At 37.4% G+C, this 20,593-nt stretch overlaps 2 protein-coding genes across 5 annotated transcripts in view; one reads left to right on the plus strand and one right to left on the minus strand.

Annotated features, from left to right (window-relative positions):
- The window catches only part of LOC110851365, a 41,941-nt gene extending 27,432 nt beyond the window's left edge, over nucleotides 1-14,509 (plus strand). For 2 of the 3 annotated variants that reach the window (XM_035853023.1, XM_035853022.1), the window contains 3 exons: nucleotides 6,689-6,828; nucleotides 6,894-7,185; nucleotides 10,439-14,509. In XM_035853023.1, coding sequence (XP_035708916.1) covers nucleotides 6,689-6,828; nucleotides 6,894-7,185; nucleotides 10,439-10,638 — 632 coding nt within the window. In that variant the 3' untranslated portion in view covers nucleotides 10,639-14,509. The remainder of the gene's footprint in view (nucleotides 1-6,688; nucleotides 6,829-6,893; nucleotides 7,186-10,438) is intronic. The other variant, XM_035853024.1, reaches the window with a different exon arrangement.
- A 1,550-nt stretch (nucleotides 14,510-16,059) lies between these two features.
- Nucleotides 16,060-19,902, minus strand: LOC110851397 (small integral membrane protein 14). 2 transcript variants are annotated; one of them, XM_022099158.2, is made up of 4 exons: nucleotides 19,750-19,902; nucleotides 19,187-19,308; nucleotides 17,172-17,348; nucleotides 16,060-17,088 (listed from the first exon to the last, which is right to left on the minus strand). In XM_022099158.2, the coding sequence occupies exons 2-4, from the start codon at nucleotides 19,262-19,264 to the stop codon at nucleotides 17,053-17,055; spliced, it is 291 nt and encodes a 96-aa protein (XP_021954850.1). In that variant the 5' UTR covers nucleotides 19,265-19,308; nucleotides 19,750-19,902; the 3' UTR covers nucleotides 16,060-17,052. The 2 variants fall into 2 exon arrangements, with proteins under 2 accessions (XP_021954850.1, XP_021954851.1); XM_022099159.2 differs by having other exon boundaries at nucleotides 19,754-19,898.
- Nucleotides 19,903-20,593: the final 691 nt, after the last annotated feature.

Raw genomic sequence — 20,593 nt, forward strand, 5'->3', positions numbered from 1 at the left:
TATTTCTAGTACAAATTTACATAAAAGTTAATTTATAATTTCACCAACGGCAAATAAACATGGAAAAACTTAACTTGCTTTCCATTTCGAAAGCGTTGGTTATTCTAATATCCAATTATATATTAATATTTTAAATGCTCCTGTGATTCGATATTGTTGGTACTCAAGCGGATCATGGGGTGATGACGAAAAGCCCGAGTTTAAAAATGTAAGCGAAGTTTGTTTTAGAGAAAAAAATATTAGTTGCGACCTGAATTGTGGCAATCCCACATTCATCAAATTCAGCTGGTGCAGTTTATCGTATTGTTTTGTGGACTTTTATGAAAATAATCATATAGTCACATGTGGAATGAATAATTAATATTTTTCTATAAAAAATTAAATTTAAAATTGTTGAAATGAATTATTTTTCGGAGTGAAAATCAAAGCGAGGGGAAGAGAATGGAAGTGGAGTTTTCTCACTCCGCCTGAAAAAAGTCGGCCGTTTTTTGAACTTTGACCTCAAATATTTTGAGTAACTCTCACCATCGCACAAACTGCCTGAAGAAACGTTAGTTGTATTGGCTTGGACCACCTAATTTTAAAATTTCAGCCAAATCGGAGGGTTACACTTCACACCATCGCATTGTTAGTTTTTTCATATTTTGCCGGGAAAACCATGTCAAACTTATTAAAGAGAAACAAGCGATCTTTTGAAATAAAGCCATTTGACAACTGACCGATTAGGATGAGCACAAATGGACATTTCATTCCACAATTTGAATTCAACTGCTTTACTAATGCGACTTTCTGCCACACATCCAAAATCTAACCAGCTATGTGGAGCAGTCCCAAAGTGATGGGCAGCATAAACTACTTATGGAAATGGCAAAGTTTATAGTCAAACTGGAAGAACTACTTGTGCTGTTTTCATAGGTTGCATTTTACGAGTTTACAAGGGCTCTGTCAACATTGCAATTTTTGCGTATGATATTTTATTATTATTTTATACCCTTCTTGACGAGATCCATATAATACTTAGTTTTAGACAGGATTTTGAAATATCAACAAACAGAGTGTGAATAATCTGCAAATTATCCAAAGAAACGGAGAAATTTCACAACTTGTTTGGGCCTCAGACCGGAGCAACGTTGGTGGACGATGCCATTTCTTCTGGAAGATAACCCTTTGCTTTGCTTGGCTCATAATCATAGAATATTATGATGGAATGGGGCCATGTTTTAGGAAAATACTGGGTCCAAGTGAACCTTCGTTCGAGGTTATACGATAACTCATGCACAACTTTGGATCATTGAATGTGTGTGCTTGGAAAACGGAGGGATTGGACATTTTGCCGAAATCTTTGATGCGATTCTCTCTCTCTGGAGAATCCCCATTTCCACCATCAACACGCAGCCAATGGCACTCACAGCACCAATTCTTAGGCTGTTTGGAAGCCAAAAAAATGACAGAGTTATAGAATTTTGAATTAATAACTAAACAGATAAAGCACTTGTAAACGACGGTCTTTCTCCATATGAGCAAACGAAACTTTTGCTGTGCATGCATAATTTAATTGAGACGAGTTAAAACGGGACTCTCTATTTTCTGTGAGGATCATGAAAATCAAAATATTTGAGAAACCGCTTATTCCCACTCAACCCATCATTAAAAACAGGATTTTGACGTTGGGAGAGAAAGCAGTTTTGCTTTTAACTGCAAAAGTCTGCACACTCCCAAAATCCGAGTCACCCAACAAAGGAGGGGAAACATGAAAAGATTCTGGTGGTGAATGTGGAGGATTTACAGAAGCAGATTAGAGCACCGACGAGGAGGAGGAAAGCAGGCTTGAATTTGCTTTTTAAAAAGTTTATTACGCTTTCTCGGCTTATTTCACTGGTTGTCATTTGTTCTTGTCAAATGAAACATACTCCCATCGTGCGGAGGACTCCTCGTGGTTTCGTGGTCTGGTCGTGCTCCTTAATTCCAAAGTCTAAGTATTTCTTATAATCTCCTCCTCTTCCAGGGCAGGAAATACACTGGAACAATTTGCTATTTATGCAAAACTATGTACTCTTCCTACTACTACTTAACAGTTTGGCCAACTGTTGAATTTTTTATGAATACAGAATTATGCATTCATCTGTTTAAAATGTAATTCTAATTGAATTTTTAAACTGAATTCCGGTCCAAAAAGTTTTTCCAGGCTAAAAGGAACATGTGTGTATGCATATGTAGTCTGATACATACATCGTTGCCAAAAGTGGGAGACGTTTTATAATTGTGTTTTCGGACAGCGAGCAAGCCTATCAGTTAAAGAAAAGCGGACAAAATAGGGTATATTAAATCAGTATGTGTAACGTTGTTATTTTTGGGTGGAGAAAGCAGACGGGATTAATTCACACGACTATATGCTCGTTCTTCACTTGCTTAGATGTTATTACTTGCGTATTAGTTGTTGTTCTTTGCACAATACGGTCTCAGCCAGTTTGTGGTTTCTGAAATAAATCTTTCCACACAAAAAATTCATTTGTTTTAATTTAATCCAGATTATATGAAGAAACTTGCCAGATTTCCGCTAAAGAAAATTTAATACTGGTGAAAGCGCATTGGAGATGATGATTATCGCAAGGAAACAAAGCATTCTACGCACGGGCGGTTACTTTACATAATTTCCATGTTTTTTTATAATTCCAACATTTCTTAGAAGTACGGCTCAAAGTAGGGTTTCATTAAATCGCGTAATTATTGTTAAAATCTGTTTATGCATGCCAGCACGTATGCAGGATGGAAATTGAGTGACAATGTACTACCAAATCCGGTGGGGTGGTGGTAGAGGAATTCTCTGCGGCCTGGGTGGGAAAGTAGCTTTGCTTGAAGAATTACGAAATAAATAAATAAATAAATAAATAACAGAGAAAAAATGTTTCAATTGTTGTCGAATCTTCCTGCGAGAGAGATTCGGAAATAGAAAAAAGCTGGTTGAAATTTCCTCCACTCTGGAATTCAAAGGGATTGCTTTAGTTGCCATAAATGTTTAGCGAGAGGCTCACTTTAAGCATTCCAGTCTTCACTCCCTATTCATCTTTGACAATCAGACCGTGAAAAAGCCTAAATAGCAGGAAAACAGTTTGATTGGGGTCTTTCCGTGCTGTAGCAGCGAGATGTAAAATACACCGGATTTGGCGTTCACTCCCTGTCGATGGAAAATCCTGAGGAAGGAAACCACCCAACTTGCAAGGAAGAAGTGAAGCAAAATGGGCTTAAAATTATGAACTACCTTCCCCATTGTTCGCAAAATGCTCACTTCATACTTTATCACCAACAAGAAGACAACCACCACCCGCTCACTCCTGCCAGACACCAAAGCAGCAAAAGGAAAAGCAGTGCAGGCAGCAAAGCAAAGTTAGAAAAAAGGGGGCTTTCTCTCAGAGATCCACACATCACATACGACTCCTTATTGCCAACATGTTACTCGCTCACATACTTTCTGGATACATTTACGCATTCATCTTGGAAATTTAAAATTCCGGTGAAACATAGTCAACGGCATTACTTATTGCTACACGTGAGGAACACATTGAGGACCTATAACTCCCCCTCCTGCCACAGTACATTTCTGTGGTAATGCTTGGATTAATTCGTGCAGATTGTAGATCTCATGAAGTGAAGATATCCTTTACAGCCTTATCTCGCCCCATATGAACGCACAATAAGATCCGGTTCCACAAATATGACAACTTGCGTATAAAAATTGACGCATCCTGCAAACCCACCAGATACGTTCACGCTTTCACACGTGCTTTTCAGATTATTACTTTTTTCCTGATGTACACGCGTGGTTATCTTGCGTACTTGTATTTATATGATAAAAAATACACGGGGCAAGATGCGTGTACACAAATTAAATTACCTAAATTAAATTCCCTTGATATTTAGTGTATTAACCTCATGCCGCACGTAAGTATGTAGACTGTTCCATTTCACTTATGCATATCCACATGCATCTCGTCCCGTATCATCGTACCGTCTTTACCACTCACTTAGTTTGACTCAATGGAAAAAAATGTTCAAAGTTGAGGTCAGATTTGTGTTGGTCTGGCTTTTGGCTGTGCGGGCGGGTGGGTGTGTGTATGGTGTGCCAAAACAGAATTGAAAAGCACTTGAGTCTCTTTATCAGGCCTGAAGTTGGAGGAGATGGTAAAGTTTCACCCAGTCGTAAAAATCCAAAGGGACAGATCTTAATAGAGTTTCTCCTCTAGATGAACAACTTTTCAACTGTTTCAACTCTCAAGAGTCAAGAGACTTTCCGCAAACTAACTATCCAAACTCACTTTTGTGTGGCGTTTATACTCCAAATTTGTGGTTTACTTTCATGTTCTTGCAAACACAATCAAGAGAATGCTCAGATTCAGATGCTGGCTGCCTTTCTTCATCCGACTTATTGTTATTACTTGAGTAACCGACTATCTGATGGGAGGGGAACAACTTTTATTTAATTTCAGGACTAGATTAATGTCATTCTTTCCGGATTATTTTCTGCAATTAAGTAGCTGCTTGGGAGCACGTTCGAATTTATTTACTGCACAAATGTGCGGCCTCCCTCGTTACCAGGATTGTCATTGTTATCACTATTATTAGCTCAAAATAATGACGTGTCAAGGGACCTGAGTGCATTTAAATGCATATGCATGTTGGTGATAAGTCTGAATATTGCTGGTGGTTAATTCACGTCACACAGTAAATCATTGACACTATTTGCGGTGACGTTTTTTTAGAAAGTTTTTGCTTCAGGCGATTTTTGTTCCTTAAAGATCTGAAAGTGGATCACAAACAAAATATTTTGAAGGCGTATAACGAGTGGAAAAAGAAAAAAGTTTGTGAATTTAGAAGTTAAAACCAGCTTCTTCACAAATCGTTGTTGTTGTTGTGTGTGCGATATTGTTCGCAGTTTTCGAGAAAAATGATTAGCTTTGCTGAACGTGGTGGTCCTTGCTAGCTCCGTATTTGCAGTAATGTATTGCGAATGTTTGTGTGTATAGTAAAATAAATCTGTGCTCATTGTACAGCGGTGAAGAAAAGTGATCTTTATGCATATCTGAGCGAAGTGAATAGATGAGCTTGATTTTGAGAAAAAGTTTTGAAAGAATGAGAGAAAAAGCTTTCACTAGACGTTTACTTTTCTCATTTGTCTTCTCCATTTGCCCCCATTTACGGTGTCCATCAAAAATAAGTCACAACAGAGCAAAGTTAACAAATTGCCCTGTTTGGTATGCACCCACAGAGTTCGGGCTTATGGCTTCCTTCAACTGCCACCACGATTCGGAGTTCTGACAAGTCCCAACCAAATCCAAGCCCACAGAAAGAAATCGCAAAAGCGGGCAACTCCTGCTCGTAGTCCGTCCGTGCCTACAAACCGCAATCATACGGCAGCGTCAGTCAGCACAGATCTTGCATAATAGATCGGTATACATAAGCACATTCCCATTTTTAATGCTGCAAAAAAATGGATTCCCTTCAATTTCGATTGCTTCATGGAGAGGATATCTTTTTAAACAAGGGGTGGACATAATTATGATGTAATTTGCGTACAATTTATTAAAAATGAGCCGTTGGATCATGAAAAACATGTTTTAGTTAGGGTGGGAAATTTCATCGTCGACTTAAAACTGCGAGATTCCCCTTGTTTGCCTCGATTAGATTATGCAGACAAAAAAGGAGAGAAATTAATTTCTAAAAAAGATTTACAGGTAGGCGGGTTTAGAGAGATTCTAAAACCATTACAAGCGAACATTTCAATCGATCTAGATCTGAATGAGAAAAGACTTTGCATTAGACTCTGCAAAGTTGGACATCCGAAGCAATTACGAGACATCGACAGGTCGGGGTGGAAGGAAAATGTAGCCTTGCTTCGTTCCATAAATCTCCGGATTTGGGGAGAAAAGTCGTCTCGACTCTGCGATGGGCTGCCAAAAACGAGAACAAAAGTCTTGGAGTGTACTTTCACCCATGGAAAATCCTCGCAGTCTGTGTGCACAGCTTTCTTCTTGGAACATATATTTCAGCCCTTAGTTCTTGGTGCAAATGCAACCATTTCGTATTATGGGTCGAGTTTTGAGATAAGAAATTGCACTATTTGCAATTCTGTATCCTCATGCGAATTACTTGTTAGCAGAACCGAATGCAAATATTATTTAATTGTTGCGTATGCCTTTAAAAGCAAATACTGAATCCAGTACAAATGGTTACGCCGTTTGTCAGCCGCTGTCACCGCTATCCATACTGTTTCCCCCAACCAGCAACAACCCTCCCCTTCCGTCCCTATTTCCGTCCTTCCTGTCTTGTGTACTACTGTGATATGCAAAGTTTGTTGAGCCAACAAGTTAAGTTAATTACTCTACGAATGAGAAAACACGACACAAACAACCAAAAGGCTTCATTTATTTCCCCTTTCGCGTTCTGCTAACCTGAAGGAATTGATGTCGGGTTTCACTTCTCAATCCCCCAGAGTTTCTTCTGCTAGGACGAGTACTCCTCTCACTTTGTCTTCTTTTATATTTGGCAATTAAGCAACTCAACGACCATGTTCAACTTATAGCTCAGAAAGAAAAAACGTTGGGTTGGTGGATGCGATGAAATGACAACTTTTAAAACTCCTGATGAGTCCTGATGACATTTTTAATGAGTTTTTAATTTTTCCCCCTTGCAGCCTATCCAGAAAAGAGACCAGAGATAGTAATAATTCCAAATAAGCGTCGATACTCAGTTGGAGACATATTGGAGGCAAATTGTACCTCATATCGCTCAAAGCCTGCGGCCAATCTTACCTGGCTCATCAATGGGAAAAGGGTGAGTTGATGCTTGTTTCACTTTTTGCAAAAGTTTCATCTCGCATGAAACTAGTTAATTTTTAGATTGGTAAAAAAATCCAGGTGAACTCTCGCTACCATCAACACGACCCACAAGAGTATCGGTTTCGGGATTTGCAGAACACGGAAACCTCGCGATTCACGATCCGCATAGCGATCACCTCGGAACACTTTGTGGGTGGGCAGTTGAAACTGAGCTGCTTGGCCGAGATTGCCGACCACTATCACCAAACCTCAGAGGTCATCATTTCAGAAGAAGACAGGCCCAAAATCTCTTCCGTTGTCGATAACTCGTCCTCCACAGGTTCTGGGAGTAACAGCAGATTCACAAATTCAGGTAAGGATACGAACCAGGAGGGAACATGAATTATTATTATTTCATACCTCCTCTTGTACCAAACACGTGCTCAGCTTCATTTTCCAGGTTAATTAGCATTGTTTGTGGGAGAATAAATGTTGGAGAGAAAACTGTGTTGCCGTATCATTTACTTGGTCTCGGAAATAACAACTCAAAACAAAACTTTTCTTCCCCCACCGAACAACAATATAGTTCTTTGAAGTATGTTTGGGCATTTCCTTGAATTTTTAATGGGCCCAAGTAGCTTTATAAAAGGGAACGGAAGCGGAGGCAGGCAGATCGGTGTGAAAGGAACTATTCAAAGAAGAAGAAAAAAATAAATGTAAACGGCTCTCTCCATTTTTTGTTGTTTTATGCATGAGGACGATGCAAGGAGATATAGTTTTTTTTCTCTTCTTACACATAATGCAGCAGCCTTTTAAATCATTGACTTGTTCAACGAGAGAGAGAAGAGTTTTATGTGGGCCAAGTGCGGATATGTGTGTTTAATGTAGTAAAATAAATATTTATTGTTTCTCACTTTTGCATAAACTTTTCCGGCGGCCACACACTCCATGAACTTATACTTTGCCTTGGATGAGTTATATCCTGCTTGTTCATGCTACAAAACAAAATATTCGTTCTGTCTGCTGTGCTGCCCGGTCCAGATTTCTTATTCACACTCCTCCATTCATTTTCAATTCCAAACTTTCCTAAGTAGGTAATACCTTCTCGTCGCTATTCATGTCAGACTCGGCCCCTCTTTATAATTTACGGATGAATTTTCCAACAAAAGTGTCGAGAGACTGACATTATACTCGGCACACACACACACATATGACCATATATGTATGTAAACCGTGTGTATTTAATTCCTCCCGATGCTTCTTTGGGCTCGAGTCCGAGGCGAATTTAAGCACAACTTTCGAAGCAGTTTAATATTTTTCTTTGAAGTTTTTATCATGGGTGGAACGAAGATAGGTGCTAATCATGAGAATTTCAATATTCAGATATGGATCTTGGAAAAAGTAAATTCCAAGTGAAAAAATTTCAGCAAAATCTGGATTTGATGGAAAAACTGGATGTCAATGGATGAGCAAAATTTTGTCAAGGACAAAAGATGACCTGAAGGGTCACATCTACCAGGAAAGCAATTAATAAACTTAAACTATGAGAACATTTAAAGTTCAGGCCGAAATATATGCATATATACTGAAGGAGAAAGTGTACTAACTAGTAAGAAAAAATAATGGCATAGTGAAAGGTTAACCAACGAGAGATTCAAGATTAGTAAAATTCTAAACCAAGCTCTACTTTAGAAAAATTAGCACAAAATCAAAAGGAAAAAGTTACGGAAATGATTAGAATTAATGGTCAAAAGACTAAATACTAATATCTCTCTAAGGAAAAAATTGGCCTCGAAACTTTCACCGTTCTTTTACTAACAATGTCTCAAATATTTGCAAGAAAAATCGGAACGAATCAAATACACACGCTTTATATATTTTGTGTGTCTTTGATATCAAGAAAAATTTTGATTTACCAGAAACTAGAAAAAACCTTTCTCCTGCGCCTATGTTTTCCCATGTGCCAAAGGTACCTACGTATGTAACCGAATTTGGCCAGGCCGAATTTGTGCAAAATAAAGCCTGCCATGCCCATAGCTGCATGCAAAGTTGTACTTCAACCACTTTGTTCTATGAGTGGTATAAAATACATTTTTTTAATTCTTAAACTTAAGGAGGAAAATATGTTGTCAGCTGGAAGATGCAGAGAAAGTTCCCAGGTTGCAATTATCACCATAAACTTTGTGCAACTTGCCAACAAACATCTTTTACTCATTTCCTGAATCAATTGACTTTACAGAGCGTGCACAGCTGAAAAGAGCATCTGTTTTTGGAAGGATCTGACATGTGTGTCGATAGTTTGTGTGTGGGTGAAAGTTGCTTTTCGTATGTTCATCAAGGAAACATTTACTATGGGTGACATGAGTAGGAACTAGTTGGAACTGCATTTTAGGAAACCTCAGGTGCTATCCGTGAAGGTTGAATGGGGTGCGCGAGTGGTCGTAATCGGATAAGTTTGCCTTATATAAGAGCCAAATAGGATCTTAAATAAAATTAATGAGATGTAAGCAATTTAAGGCTTTGGCAAAAAAGTTAAGTAAAAATCAACCCTGTAGAAAAGAAGTCATGTTGCAATCTGGGTAGGGACGACGAAGATTACTTTTGTGCTAAGGACACGAGAGGAGAAAGTTATCTGAGGAGATAAAATACATCCAAGATCTTATGTAATCGTAAGTTGAGTTAGAGGTTAATTTTTCCCTACGATTTTGCCCGATACGTGTGACTAACTCGTCGATTAGTGTAAATTTTAGATTCAGATCTGCTTGATGCTCTGGTTTTTGGTGGAATTGTGACAAATTTCAAAGATTTGACTTTTCCAACTTTCTAAGCATTCATGACACACACGTATAATTCATGAAGCACTGCTTATTTGTACAATGATGGAAACAGTTTAGAGATTTCACCACCGATGCGAAATATGTGCTTGTTGCCCACATTTCTCACTTTTTCTGCTGAAATATCATCACTTAAACGCTCTTGGATATATTGCGGTACTGTGTGAGAATAATCGAACGGATATTGCCATTTTGGTCCTGGTATCAAGTTGAGAAATGTAGCTGATTGTGGGACAATCTCGCAGCGAGCAGGAATTTGCCTGAAGAGCAGAGTTGCCATAAACATGCCACAAACAAGCTGGGTTTTCTGGGTGGTGAAAGCAGTGGTGTCTGTACGTATGTACGAACTGGAAAGAGAAGTTGGTGACATGGGACGGATACGAGGAAAGAATTTTCGGATTTTGACACCGGAAATTCAATCAAAAGAAAATGCCTTGTTGGCCAAAATTGAAGATATATCAGAGCAAAACGCCATAAAAGTAGAATACGTACGTATCTGCCTGCATTCCACGTAGGGATAAACGACATGTTTTTCTCAAATGTTTTTCTTTTCTTGTTGTGAGCAAGAGGGTTGCTTTCTTCTTTGGCGACTTGGCATTTATCGCCACCCGTACAAGATGAATATCAAATACGGAACTGTATATGTACATACAACTTCAATACACACTGCAAATTTCATTCATTCTCTCCGTAACGTCCGTAACCGTAGACGAAAATTGCTATATTCCAGACAAATATCATGAAGTAAAGAAAAACTAATAAAATTTAACAATTATTTGTCTAAATTTTCAGGTTCATCATCTGGAACGAGGACGGCTACCAATTTCTTCCAAAACACACCGAAACATTTTCTCCTACATTTTCTTCTGTTACTTGCCCTGCTTTCGAGAAATATCCCAAGTTTCATATTGAATTTACACTGTAAAATAAGTGCACCCACAGAAATAAGGAATGGCAGCCCAGCGACACCTTTCCCCACAATTCTATGCTGAGACATCTCTTCCTTCACGTTTGCATAAAATAATATGTGATTGATTCAATTTCCTACTTCAAAAAAAAAAAAAACCTGGATACTTACGGTTTAAAATTCAGCTTTTCAACTTTTCGACAAAAATTAATTAAATCTGTTGTTACTCACTCGGAAAGGGAGTTTTATCATAATGAAGATTGAATGGGCAAGGCTGCAGTTCAAGTGGTGGCTTCATCTCGTCGTCATCGTGGTTAACCACCATACTCGAGTATTATTGACTCTTATTTCCTCCGTGTGGATGAGTGATCTTAGAGTGGCGGAGATGATGACGGCAGATAAAGTGACAAAGATATTCGACATCACTCCCTATTAAATTCTGCATCTTCTTCCCGTCAAGATGTATTAGTGTAAGGTTATTCTTGTAAAAATACGACTTAAGACCCTAGTACTACTACTACTTCCACTGTAATCATTAGCACTCGAAGTGACAACGCTGAAAGTGACGGTTGGTAAATTGAGTAAAATTTGAGAAAGGGAGAGCTTACAGGGAAAAAGAAAGTGAAAAACGCGGAGCCTCAGCTAACACTATAAAAACATTATTCTCCGACAACCAAAAGTTTTTAAATGCATTGTCGTGAATTTACGTCACTCACTCGTGAATGGATGTGGGTGGGTGGGTGACTGATTAAATCCCACTTTGCTCTCGGAACAATCATACTAAAAAATACTATGCGCAGTGTTTTTGCATGTGCCATAAGTTGAGTTTCCTATACATACATATAGCGATAGAAGTAATGTTATCATCACGATTTAAATTTACCATTTGTATGAGTACACATGTACTAAGGGATGTCCGTTGTAAGACGTCATTTGAATTTTTTTCGCAAATTTTGGCAATGTGGACTAAACTATAAGCTAAACTATCTATGAGGCAACTTGCACCACCACAAAGCTAGTTCGACTTTTCTCATTCAAGACGGCTCCTACTTTTGGTACTGCTAAAGATATAGTTCTCCTCTCTCTGCTGGTTTTTTCCTCTGTCACAGTCCTCGGTTTGGTTATGTGGTGAAATTCTTACTGGGAAATGGCAATGTTTGTCCCCAAAGATAAGAGACGCGACCAAAAAGCTTAGCTTGTGCATGGAAGTGACTCCGTTGTCCCACTTTATTCTAGGCTCAATCCAATTTCGTTGAACCGAACGCAATCCCAAATTCTATTTCCTTGTTAGAAGAAAGTCAACTTTTTGAAGAAGGACTTCTTGACCCTTGAAATGACACACATGCAAACAAGCAGAGTAGCAAAGAAACAAACTTTTGTTACATAATAACTCATGGAGGAACTACTGGGCTTGGCGTGTCCTTTACGGAAAAATATGTTAACACATGTACGCGTGAACATGTGTAAGTGCGTAGTGGTGGAAATTCAACTTGTATTTATTTATCTTCCTCTCCCCTAAAGAGACGAAGGGGTCAGACGGGTTCTAAATGAAAGAAAGTGAAGAAAACGCTGCCCAGACCGACCCCGTCTCTCTAATCCCATTCTCACTCTCCATCAGCTTCATTTTCACGGACAATGTGCGATCTGCACAATGCAAGAAAAACTAATCTCAACTTAGTCCACCACGAGTACATTATGTCTGGTCCTACTGGCTACTAAACCACCACCAGGGCCATAGAAGAGGAGACGAACAAATCTGGAACGGTTTTGTGGGGGTACACAAAGTAGAGGACTGTATCAGTGTAACGACTCCACTTTCACCGTTACACAAGGAGATGAAGAGAAGAAGAATAAGAAGTGAAACTCGTCTCAACTTTTGTTTCACTTGGACAATAAATGACGAAAGAGTAGAAACAATTGTTGTCAGGTAGCTGAACCACCTCCACTTTCACGTCATGCCTTCTTGCCCATTGTCCCGACCAGATAATTCACAATTTTTGTTTCATAATATAATTTGGTCTAGGATTTTATTACGTGTGATTAAGTGAGTATCTATTTACGTACCGATAGCATTCCGACCTTATAAACTTGTCCCGCCCCAAATAATTTCCTCAATAAGTTCCTCTCTTTCCGCTCTTATTGTTCTCTTATCGAATAGTTGCACACATCCAAAAAAGCAAACATGATTGGAAACTTTTCTCTTAAAAAACTCGTTGGGTGTTAGTGTTCAATTTTCTCGCAATGAAACGAACGAAATGCAAGCCATGCTCATTTGGACATTTTATTGACGCCAATTCAACAGAGAGGAGGAGGCGAGTAGAGGAGAGGAGAGATATCAAGACGTGTGTATTCATTGCCAATCTGAGCCGAACATCTTAATTGAAATTGATGAGTGGTGTAATTGAGACGGAATTAATCCCGTTTTCTCATTTCACCTCCAAAACATCTCGAGAACTAAATCCTCAAATGAGTCGCACTTATTTATTATGCACTTCAACAGGACAAACGGGGTGCTTGTTAGGAAGGACACAGACACAGATATATGTACATAAGTAAGTAAGTTGACCGGTTAAAGTCACCACTTGATAAGGAGTAAGCTTATCATGTAATGTAAAATTTTGTTTGTTTCCGGGGTGCACAGTTGGATTACTTAAACTTTTAGCTATTGAATAATGTAACACCACGTTGAAAGATGTTTAATACTAAATTAACAATCAAGAAATTTACTACCTACCACTAATACGAAATCTCGAATTAATAGGTAGAATCGGGTATGATATTGACAATCGATTGTCTGGTAAAAAAAGAGCGAGTGTAAACAATAATTAGACCTCTCATAGCTTATCCCTACTTTTTTAAACCAATCGTGCATACGTAAATGTTGTCAAATTGAACGGAGGAATGTTTCTAGTAAAATAAAAGAATGACCGAGTCCACCTGATGCGTATATATCCCTATGAAATATCTACATACTAGCAATTACACATAATTTAAATAAATACGTACTACTTTGGAATGGTCGTCGCGTCGTCGTACATAATGTGCATGCAATGTGTCAAAATAGTTCAGTCGGATCCGGACTCCTGACTGAAGGGAACTGAAAGTTGGTCAATTTCTGTAAAAAGATTAGAAACTTTTAGATAACTTTGTTACACTTGTGTCCCAATAAGTGACTAATTATTTCTGTCTCTACTATCGTATTTAAGTAGCACGCCTATGATACTGTTCTAGAACTTATTTTTTTGCTAAGCTTGTAAGCACACATATAAATAAGCGTAAATACATGTAATGAATTACCAGCCGATATATTCAATTAGTTAATATGTAATTAAAACGGTGGTGGTGATGGTATTGTGAAAGTATCCACAATTTACAGCATCCCTATTATGTATAATAATTAAGGAATAATTAAGGAATCTAAATATGTACACACACATAAATATATATTAAGCACATAACTACACTAGGAAGAATTTCTGCATTATTCCACATTTTAATTATTTTCAAGACAACTGGCTTTAACTAAATTTTTAGATTATATTTAATCTCTTATAAAATATCTTACTACATAACAATTTGTAAGTAAAGTCTTTGTTAAAAAAATGTTAAACTTATCCGTGAAGGTAAATAGGAAGGAAATCGGTGATTATTTATTTGACCCTTTTCTAATGAAAACACGGAATTCTGGTTAAACAAATTACTGCATAGCTTTATCTATGTATTCTCATTTTCAATGAAAAAGTCACCAATGTACACGGTTTTCCAACTGTATCAGTATGCACAACGTAGTGCATACAGTTCACCTAGCTCCCCATTTATTGTACGTAGTCAACAACCTTATTGTTTGTAACATCCAATTGTTTGCAGTGGTCTTGGCAGTGAATGATGGTCAGAGTAATGATAGCAAATTTATGAATATCAAAACGGAAATAAAATATGAATGAAAGTGAACCGTGTTTTATGGTTGTCTGGTTGTGTTGCTATTTTTACAAGGCCTAAAAATATGTACTTTGTCCACGAGACACTACTTGCATATTACACAAACCCTTTTTATACTTATGCATACATGCCCTTATCATGACGGACATTATCTTAATTCAGCGAATTTCTACATCCATACATAATCGTGCCTACTACAAGTTACAACTCAGGCGATATATTGTGCAGAGTTTGGCAAATGCTATAGAAAAGTTTTGATGACACATGGAAATTTACTGGCAGCTGATTTTCATACTTTTTTAAAGTATGTCATGAACTGAAAGATCCACATTTTTAATGCAGTATAAACTTTGTGACAAACCAGCGTTTCATTTCATATTAAAATTTGCATCTCAGAATCCGACTGCACACGTTCTGAGAAGAAGACAAAAATGGTTTTGTGAAAACATGGGCCAAATGACGGGGAGGAAAATCCGTGCGGAGAAAGTCCGGCCGTTCCTGTTGTGCAAAAGAATGCAAAGTCCACCCAGAGAGAGGAATGAGAAGTCGTGGAGGATGAGATGGAATGGAATGAGACTACTTTGCATTTATTGTCGTGGAAGTTGTCACTCTGCAATAAAAGTGGCTGCAGATTTCTTTCTCCCGTCTGAATTATCTGGCCCAAGAGTCCAATGGAGGAACATTTTCTTGGTCAGGCTAAACTCTGATTCAAATTTAGACACCCCACTCTCACCACGACCACAACCATGATGCGATACAATTCTTTGGTAAATTTACCCTGTTGGAATTTATGTATTCTTCTCAACTTTGGTAATTGTAATTTGAGGTTGGACATTTCATTATCTACAATGCGAGATTTAAGTTAAGGTGACTTTCTCTCTGCGAATAAAATTAAGATTAATTATTTGGTATTGAAAATAAATTAATAAAACTAGTTTATGAATGACAAATTTCGGAGTGAATAATGATGGGAACTTGGACAGGATGATGTAAAGTAGCCGAGATCTCAAGCAAATGTCCGTCGAGCTACATAAAGGCAGGCAGTCTTTGCGAAACTGTAGCTGAGAGAAAGTAGGCTGGAGAAAGTAAAGGTAAGTGAATGGGTCAGTAGTCGTTGTTCGAGTACAATTATTATTACAAAACTTACTTCACGTCATAATAATTCTGGCTGATCTTTGAATTTCTTTGTTTGTTCATAGAGTTTAGGAATGTGTCTCAGGTTTATAGACATGGTCATGCTCACCGGTCACCACCCTTTGGATCCTATAATTTTAATTAATAGTGCTTGTATACAGTAATAATCACTCAATCACGCTGGAACTGCAAAAATTGCAAGTTTAAAAAAATAATTTTACTTTTTTGAAAAGTGTACCCTCAACTCCGTATTTAGTAAACTATACTAAATCCAGAGTAAACTTTACTCCTTACCAAGTAGGCGTTACTTTGGATTTAGTATAGTTTACTTCATATAAAGTTAAGACTGTTGAGACCACTTGCTTTTCTAAAAAGTAAAATTATTTTCAAGAGTGTGTGAATATCAATGAACGAAAATATGCTTCGACACTTGTTTACACAAATACTTATTTTTATTATTATTATTGTACTTTAATTCATTATTCAAACAATCTCATTTTCATAGTGGTACATAACGAAACATATAAAATCTGCGGATTGCATTTGCGAAACAAAAAACGAGCGACAGGGTAACATAAATGGATTGAATTGTGAACGACGATTAATATTGATTGCAATAATTCCTGTGGGAAAATAACGTTGATAATCCGAATGTAAGAGATATTCACTCACACTTTTATACTTCATAATTAAAACTTCTACCATCACATCTTGTATGCTCCACCCGGACACACACAAATCGACCAAAATCGGAGAAAATTATTATTCAATACCAAGTGTTTTCCACACATACGATACGATACGATTTATGGTACATATGGATTGTTTTTACTGCTGGAACTAACATTTCAAGACACGGCAAGTTTTTCTTAAGTCAAATATTTCTTAATATTAAGTCTTGGGGTGAATGTGTCTAATAAAAAAAATTCAAATGACTCTTCGAGCAGTATTATTCTTGTTGAAATTATGAATTGCTGGATTGTTATATTACGCATGCGATACTGCCACAATATTACATCCCTTCCGTAATTAAAATTTATAGAAATTTGGTATACAGTAACTATATATTATAAAATAAACTACGCGGCCTTGCAATAAACGTTTATTTAATTTATACAGTACGACAATAATCACCATCACAGTCGAAAGATGATACAACAACCACAGTTAGTAATATGTTGAATATGTCGACGGCCGATTAATTGATAATAAAATATATATAGATACTTTCCAAATAGTATAATTTTTTGTAGACAAAACGATACTGGTACATGAATTGGAAGTGAGGTTTGCTATTTTGTTGAGGGTACATTTCATTTGTTTTCACGTATGGTTGAACGTAGATTAGTGGTAGTAACAAGTCTGTTCCAGGAAAGAATTAGTCGATCATTGCTAGCGTGGGATGTAAGTCGGTTGTGCGTGTTAATCAAATAGTTGGTGAAGGAGGTTCATAGTGAGATCCCTTCAAGAATAATTATTAGTTAGCAAGTGTACCAGTTTATTACGATCGTAATAAAGTAAAAGATTCGTAGTAAGCAAAATTACCAATTGATCTCGGTTCTTTTCAGTAGGAACAGCACTTCGAGGCCGGAGAAAGAAGAGCACCATTGCAATTAGAAACCAAATTCCAATGAAAAATACTGCGGTTGACTGGTCCCCGTTGGGTGGTTGACCTTCAGTGAAACACTCACTGTCGGTACAGTAGTCCTGCTGCTGCCGAATCTGTACAACAATAAAATTGCCATTATTGTTAACAGTTTAGGAAATTTGTGCTTGACTATTTGAATATTAAACTGACTATTTTAAATTTTTCGAAACTTAGGTTAAAACCTAATCCCAATCGATAAAAAACTCAAGTTTCAATTAAAATCATTACGCAATTTATTTTATTTCAAAGATCAAGTCCAGTCTATTTATTTTGTCCGGATACTGTTGCTCTACAATCATGATAGGTGATGACGTAAAACCTTTCCAATTTATTTGCATTCAGAGAAAACCTGGTCTAAACATGCCTATAACATTACATTACATCAGTGTCCCAATTGGTAATTTGATATGAAATGAAATGAGACTGATTGAATATTCCTCGATGATGCAATTTGTGTATTCACTGCAGTAATAATACCATTTTATCCCGTCTACCACCACCAACAAATAAAATAAATTGGAAGATAATCTTATCTCTCTTTTTTCTATACAAATACAACTTGTTCGTCTCCTACATTCGTACACGCGCTTCAGTATTGCACGAGCACTATATAATTTGTCCAATCAAACTTGAGCATGAAAACAAATGAACCTCTATCATTCCTATCATATCTTCTTTAACTCATACTTTGCTGTCACTACAGAGTAATCATCACTACTGTTGTATACATAGAATTAATATGACGCATTAACTAAGCTTTAGTAAATTATGCGAGCAAGCGAAAACGAGCTTCGCTCGCATTGCAATTTTTTTGCAATGCATTGCTGATCCACAAGACCTAGTTAAGAACGGTTAGCGTGGTTAACTGACCAAGCGATTCAAAAAGTGAATCTAAAAACGTTTCATGACACTAAACTCGCTCTGAAGGCATTTAGCAGATTACTTTTTGCAATCATTTACTCTCGTGTTCGTTAAATGCAACAAAATAGTTAAAAACGCATAGAAATGCAGTGACGCTATTTAGCTACTTGTCAACCCTACTAAATACATTCATTAAAAGGGATGTGTAAATATTGGACTCGTTTTTGGACAATGTAAATTGCCCAGGACATCCATAAATGGTAGTTTTCGATATAAATGTCTACCCAGTTTTTAATGCATTCAAATACATAATGTACTTGAATGTATTGCATATTATCCTTCACCAGGCGGTCAATGTTAATGGCTACACATTCATCCATCGTTAACGCAATGCTGGAGCAGAATTACTTTTATATTGCAACAAGGACTGTGATATAGACTAATGCTATATTTACAGCAGCAAATATACTACACACACCAAAACTGTGTGACAACAGCCTTGAGCATATACTAATAATATGATGGTGAGAAAGTGGTAAACTATTTAAGCTGTTGCGATTTGATGTACACGGGTTGGGTTTGAACGTGAAAAGAATTTCTACATTTCCATTGTTCAACTTGTTTCAAAATTCGAAAGTGAGACGGACTTCTAGGTGTCTCATATATCCAGTCGGAGTCACAGTCCAACCTTTCTGTCTCCTACCAACTTCAGAAATAGAAATAACAATAAAACTTTTCTATTTAGATTTTCAAGTTTAACAAGGTACACGACCCACCTGAATGATCATCGGATGGTGCGTTTTTTACATATTTTCTTTGTTACTTTATCATAGCAGGTTAAAAACCAGGACAAAATGGTTCGATTTGGTTCAAACTTTTAGATTTTAAGTCATATTTCTTAGAAATAATTTCTAGGTTTATAAATGTAACCTCAAACCTTTGTCCATAAATAATCTGTTTCGACTTTGAACAACATTTTGCTCCTTTGCATTATATCTCGGACAACATAAAATCTGAAACATGATACATTTAACATAAACATTTAACTCACCATGTTGATCAACCGACGAGTCGCCAACTCATGACTCCATACACATTCGCAAGGGTCAAAATCTCCAGCACCGTCCATCTCGGCTTCAATTGGAATATTTTCTTCTCACAAACAATCCGATTCTGTTCCAAAAAGATGAACCGAAAAAAAATATAAAGACAACTCTTATTAGCTTAAAGAACCCCAGCTGCACAATATCTGTCACATACTACCAAATTAAATACAATTTTCTACCCTTCCACTCTCCACTTCTTTCTTGAACCCAATCACTAAAATAAGCCTGCCACTTCCTGTCACTCGATGAAAGAATGCTTCACAGCAATGATGCGAATAATTGAGCAGTGCAAAATTAAAAATGGTGGCTGCTACTACCACTTTAGCACTATCAATAACGACACAGCGCAAAAAGTAGGAAGAGATGGTTTTTTCTTCCACCAAAATAACACTACCACCACCATCAGCCTTCATCTTGTGCCAGAAAAATAAGGTGCAAAACTTTCAAACCCCCTTCACCCCCAGACTAATTACTTTGAATTAAATTAACTAAAATTACGGAAACTTACCCACCACCAATTATGTTTGCTGACCAAGTCCTGGAGGAAAAGTGGAATGAAAACAATTGCTCTCAAAAAGTGGGAGCAGGTTGTGTTGTTGCTGTGCTGAGGAAGGGGATACAATTGACTACGAGTGGCATATTTATGTCGCAGCACCACCACCGCCACCACCACCACCGAGAGGCCGGCTCAGCTAACACACACGGCGACGGCGGATTGGTGCCGCGTTTGAGAGGAGGAGCGTGGAGTGTGCATAAAGGGCGAAAATGTGACCTCTTCTGAAGGACCGCACTAAAAAATACGTGATTTCAAGCGAAGCGATAGTTGGATGCACTTCTCGCTATGCAGTTGGATTTAATTGTTTAATTTTATATGCAATCATCAATTTTGTATGGGGTGGAAAGTATTACCGTGGTATTACCCTAATCCGGTATTCGATATTCGGCTACATGGAATTGAAGTAATGTTGGTGGTTTTCCTTGATGGGAATGCCTGGTTTTAACGAGATGAAAATGGGATTTTTTTTATAGATTGTGATGAAATTGATTACATAGATATCAATTATTTATTCGGACGAGGTGGTGAAACAGAGGAGTGAGGAAAATTCGGAAGAGTTGTGCACAAATAGGGCAAGAATAATCCCTAGTTGTGAGAAATAGATTAAAAAATTGTCCAAAAGTTTTCATGTAATGGGGACATGTTATAATTTCGGTTGCAAGTTATGTAAATATTTCATTTGTATTAATTGATGAGTGAAAGACATTTTGAATCATTGTTCTCCTCGGCGACCTTCCGCATGTGGGGTTACGACGACGTGGACCAAATTCATAAGCCAGCTATGCTATGCTATTAA

Source organism: Folsomia candida, unplaced genomic scaffold, assembly GCF_002217175.1.
Source record: "Folsomia candida strain VU population unplaced genomic scaffold, ASM221717v1 Fcan01_Sc006, whole genome shotgun sequence".
In the NCBI taxonomy this organism is placed as follows: Eukaryota; Metazoa; Arthropoda; class Collembola; order Entomobryomorpha; family Isotomidae; genus Folsomia; species Folsomia candida.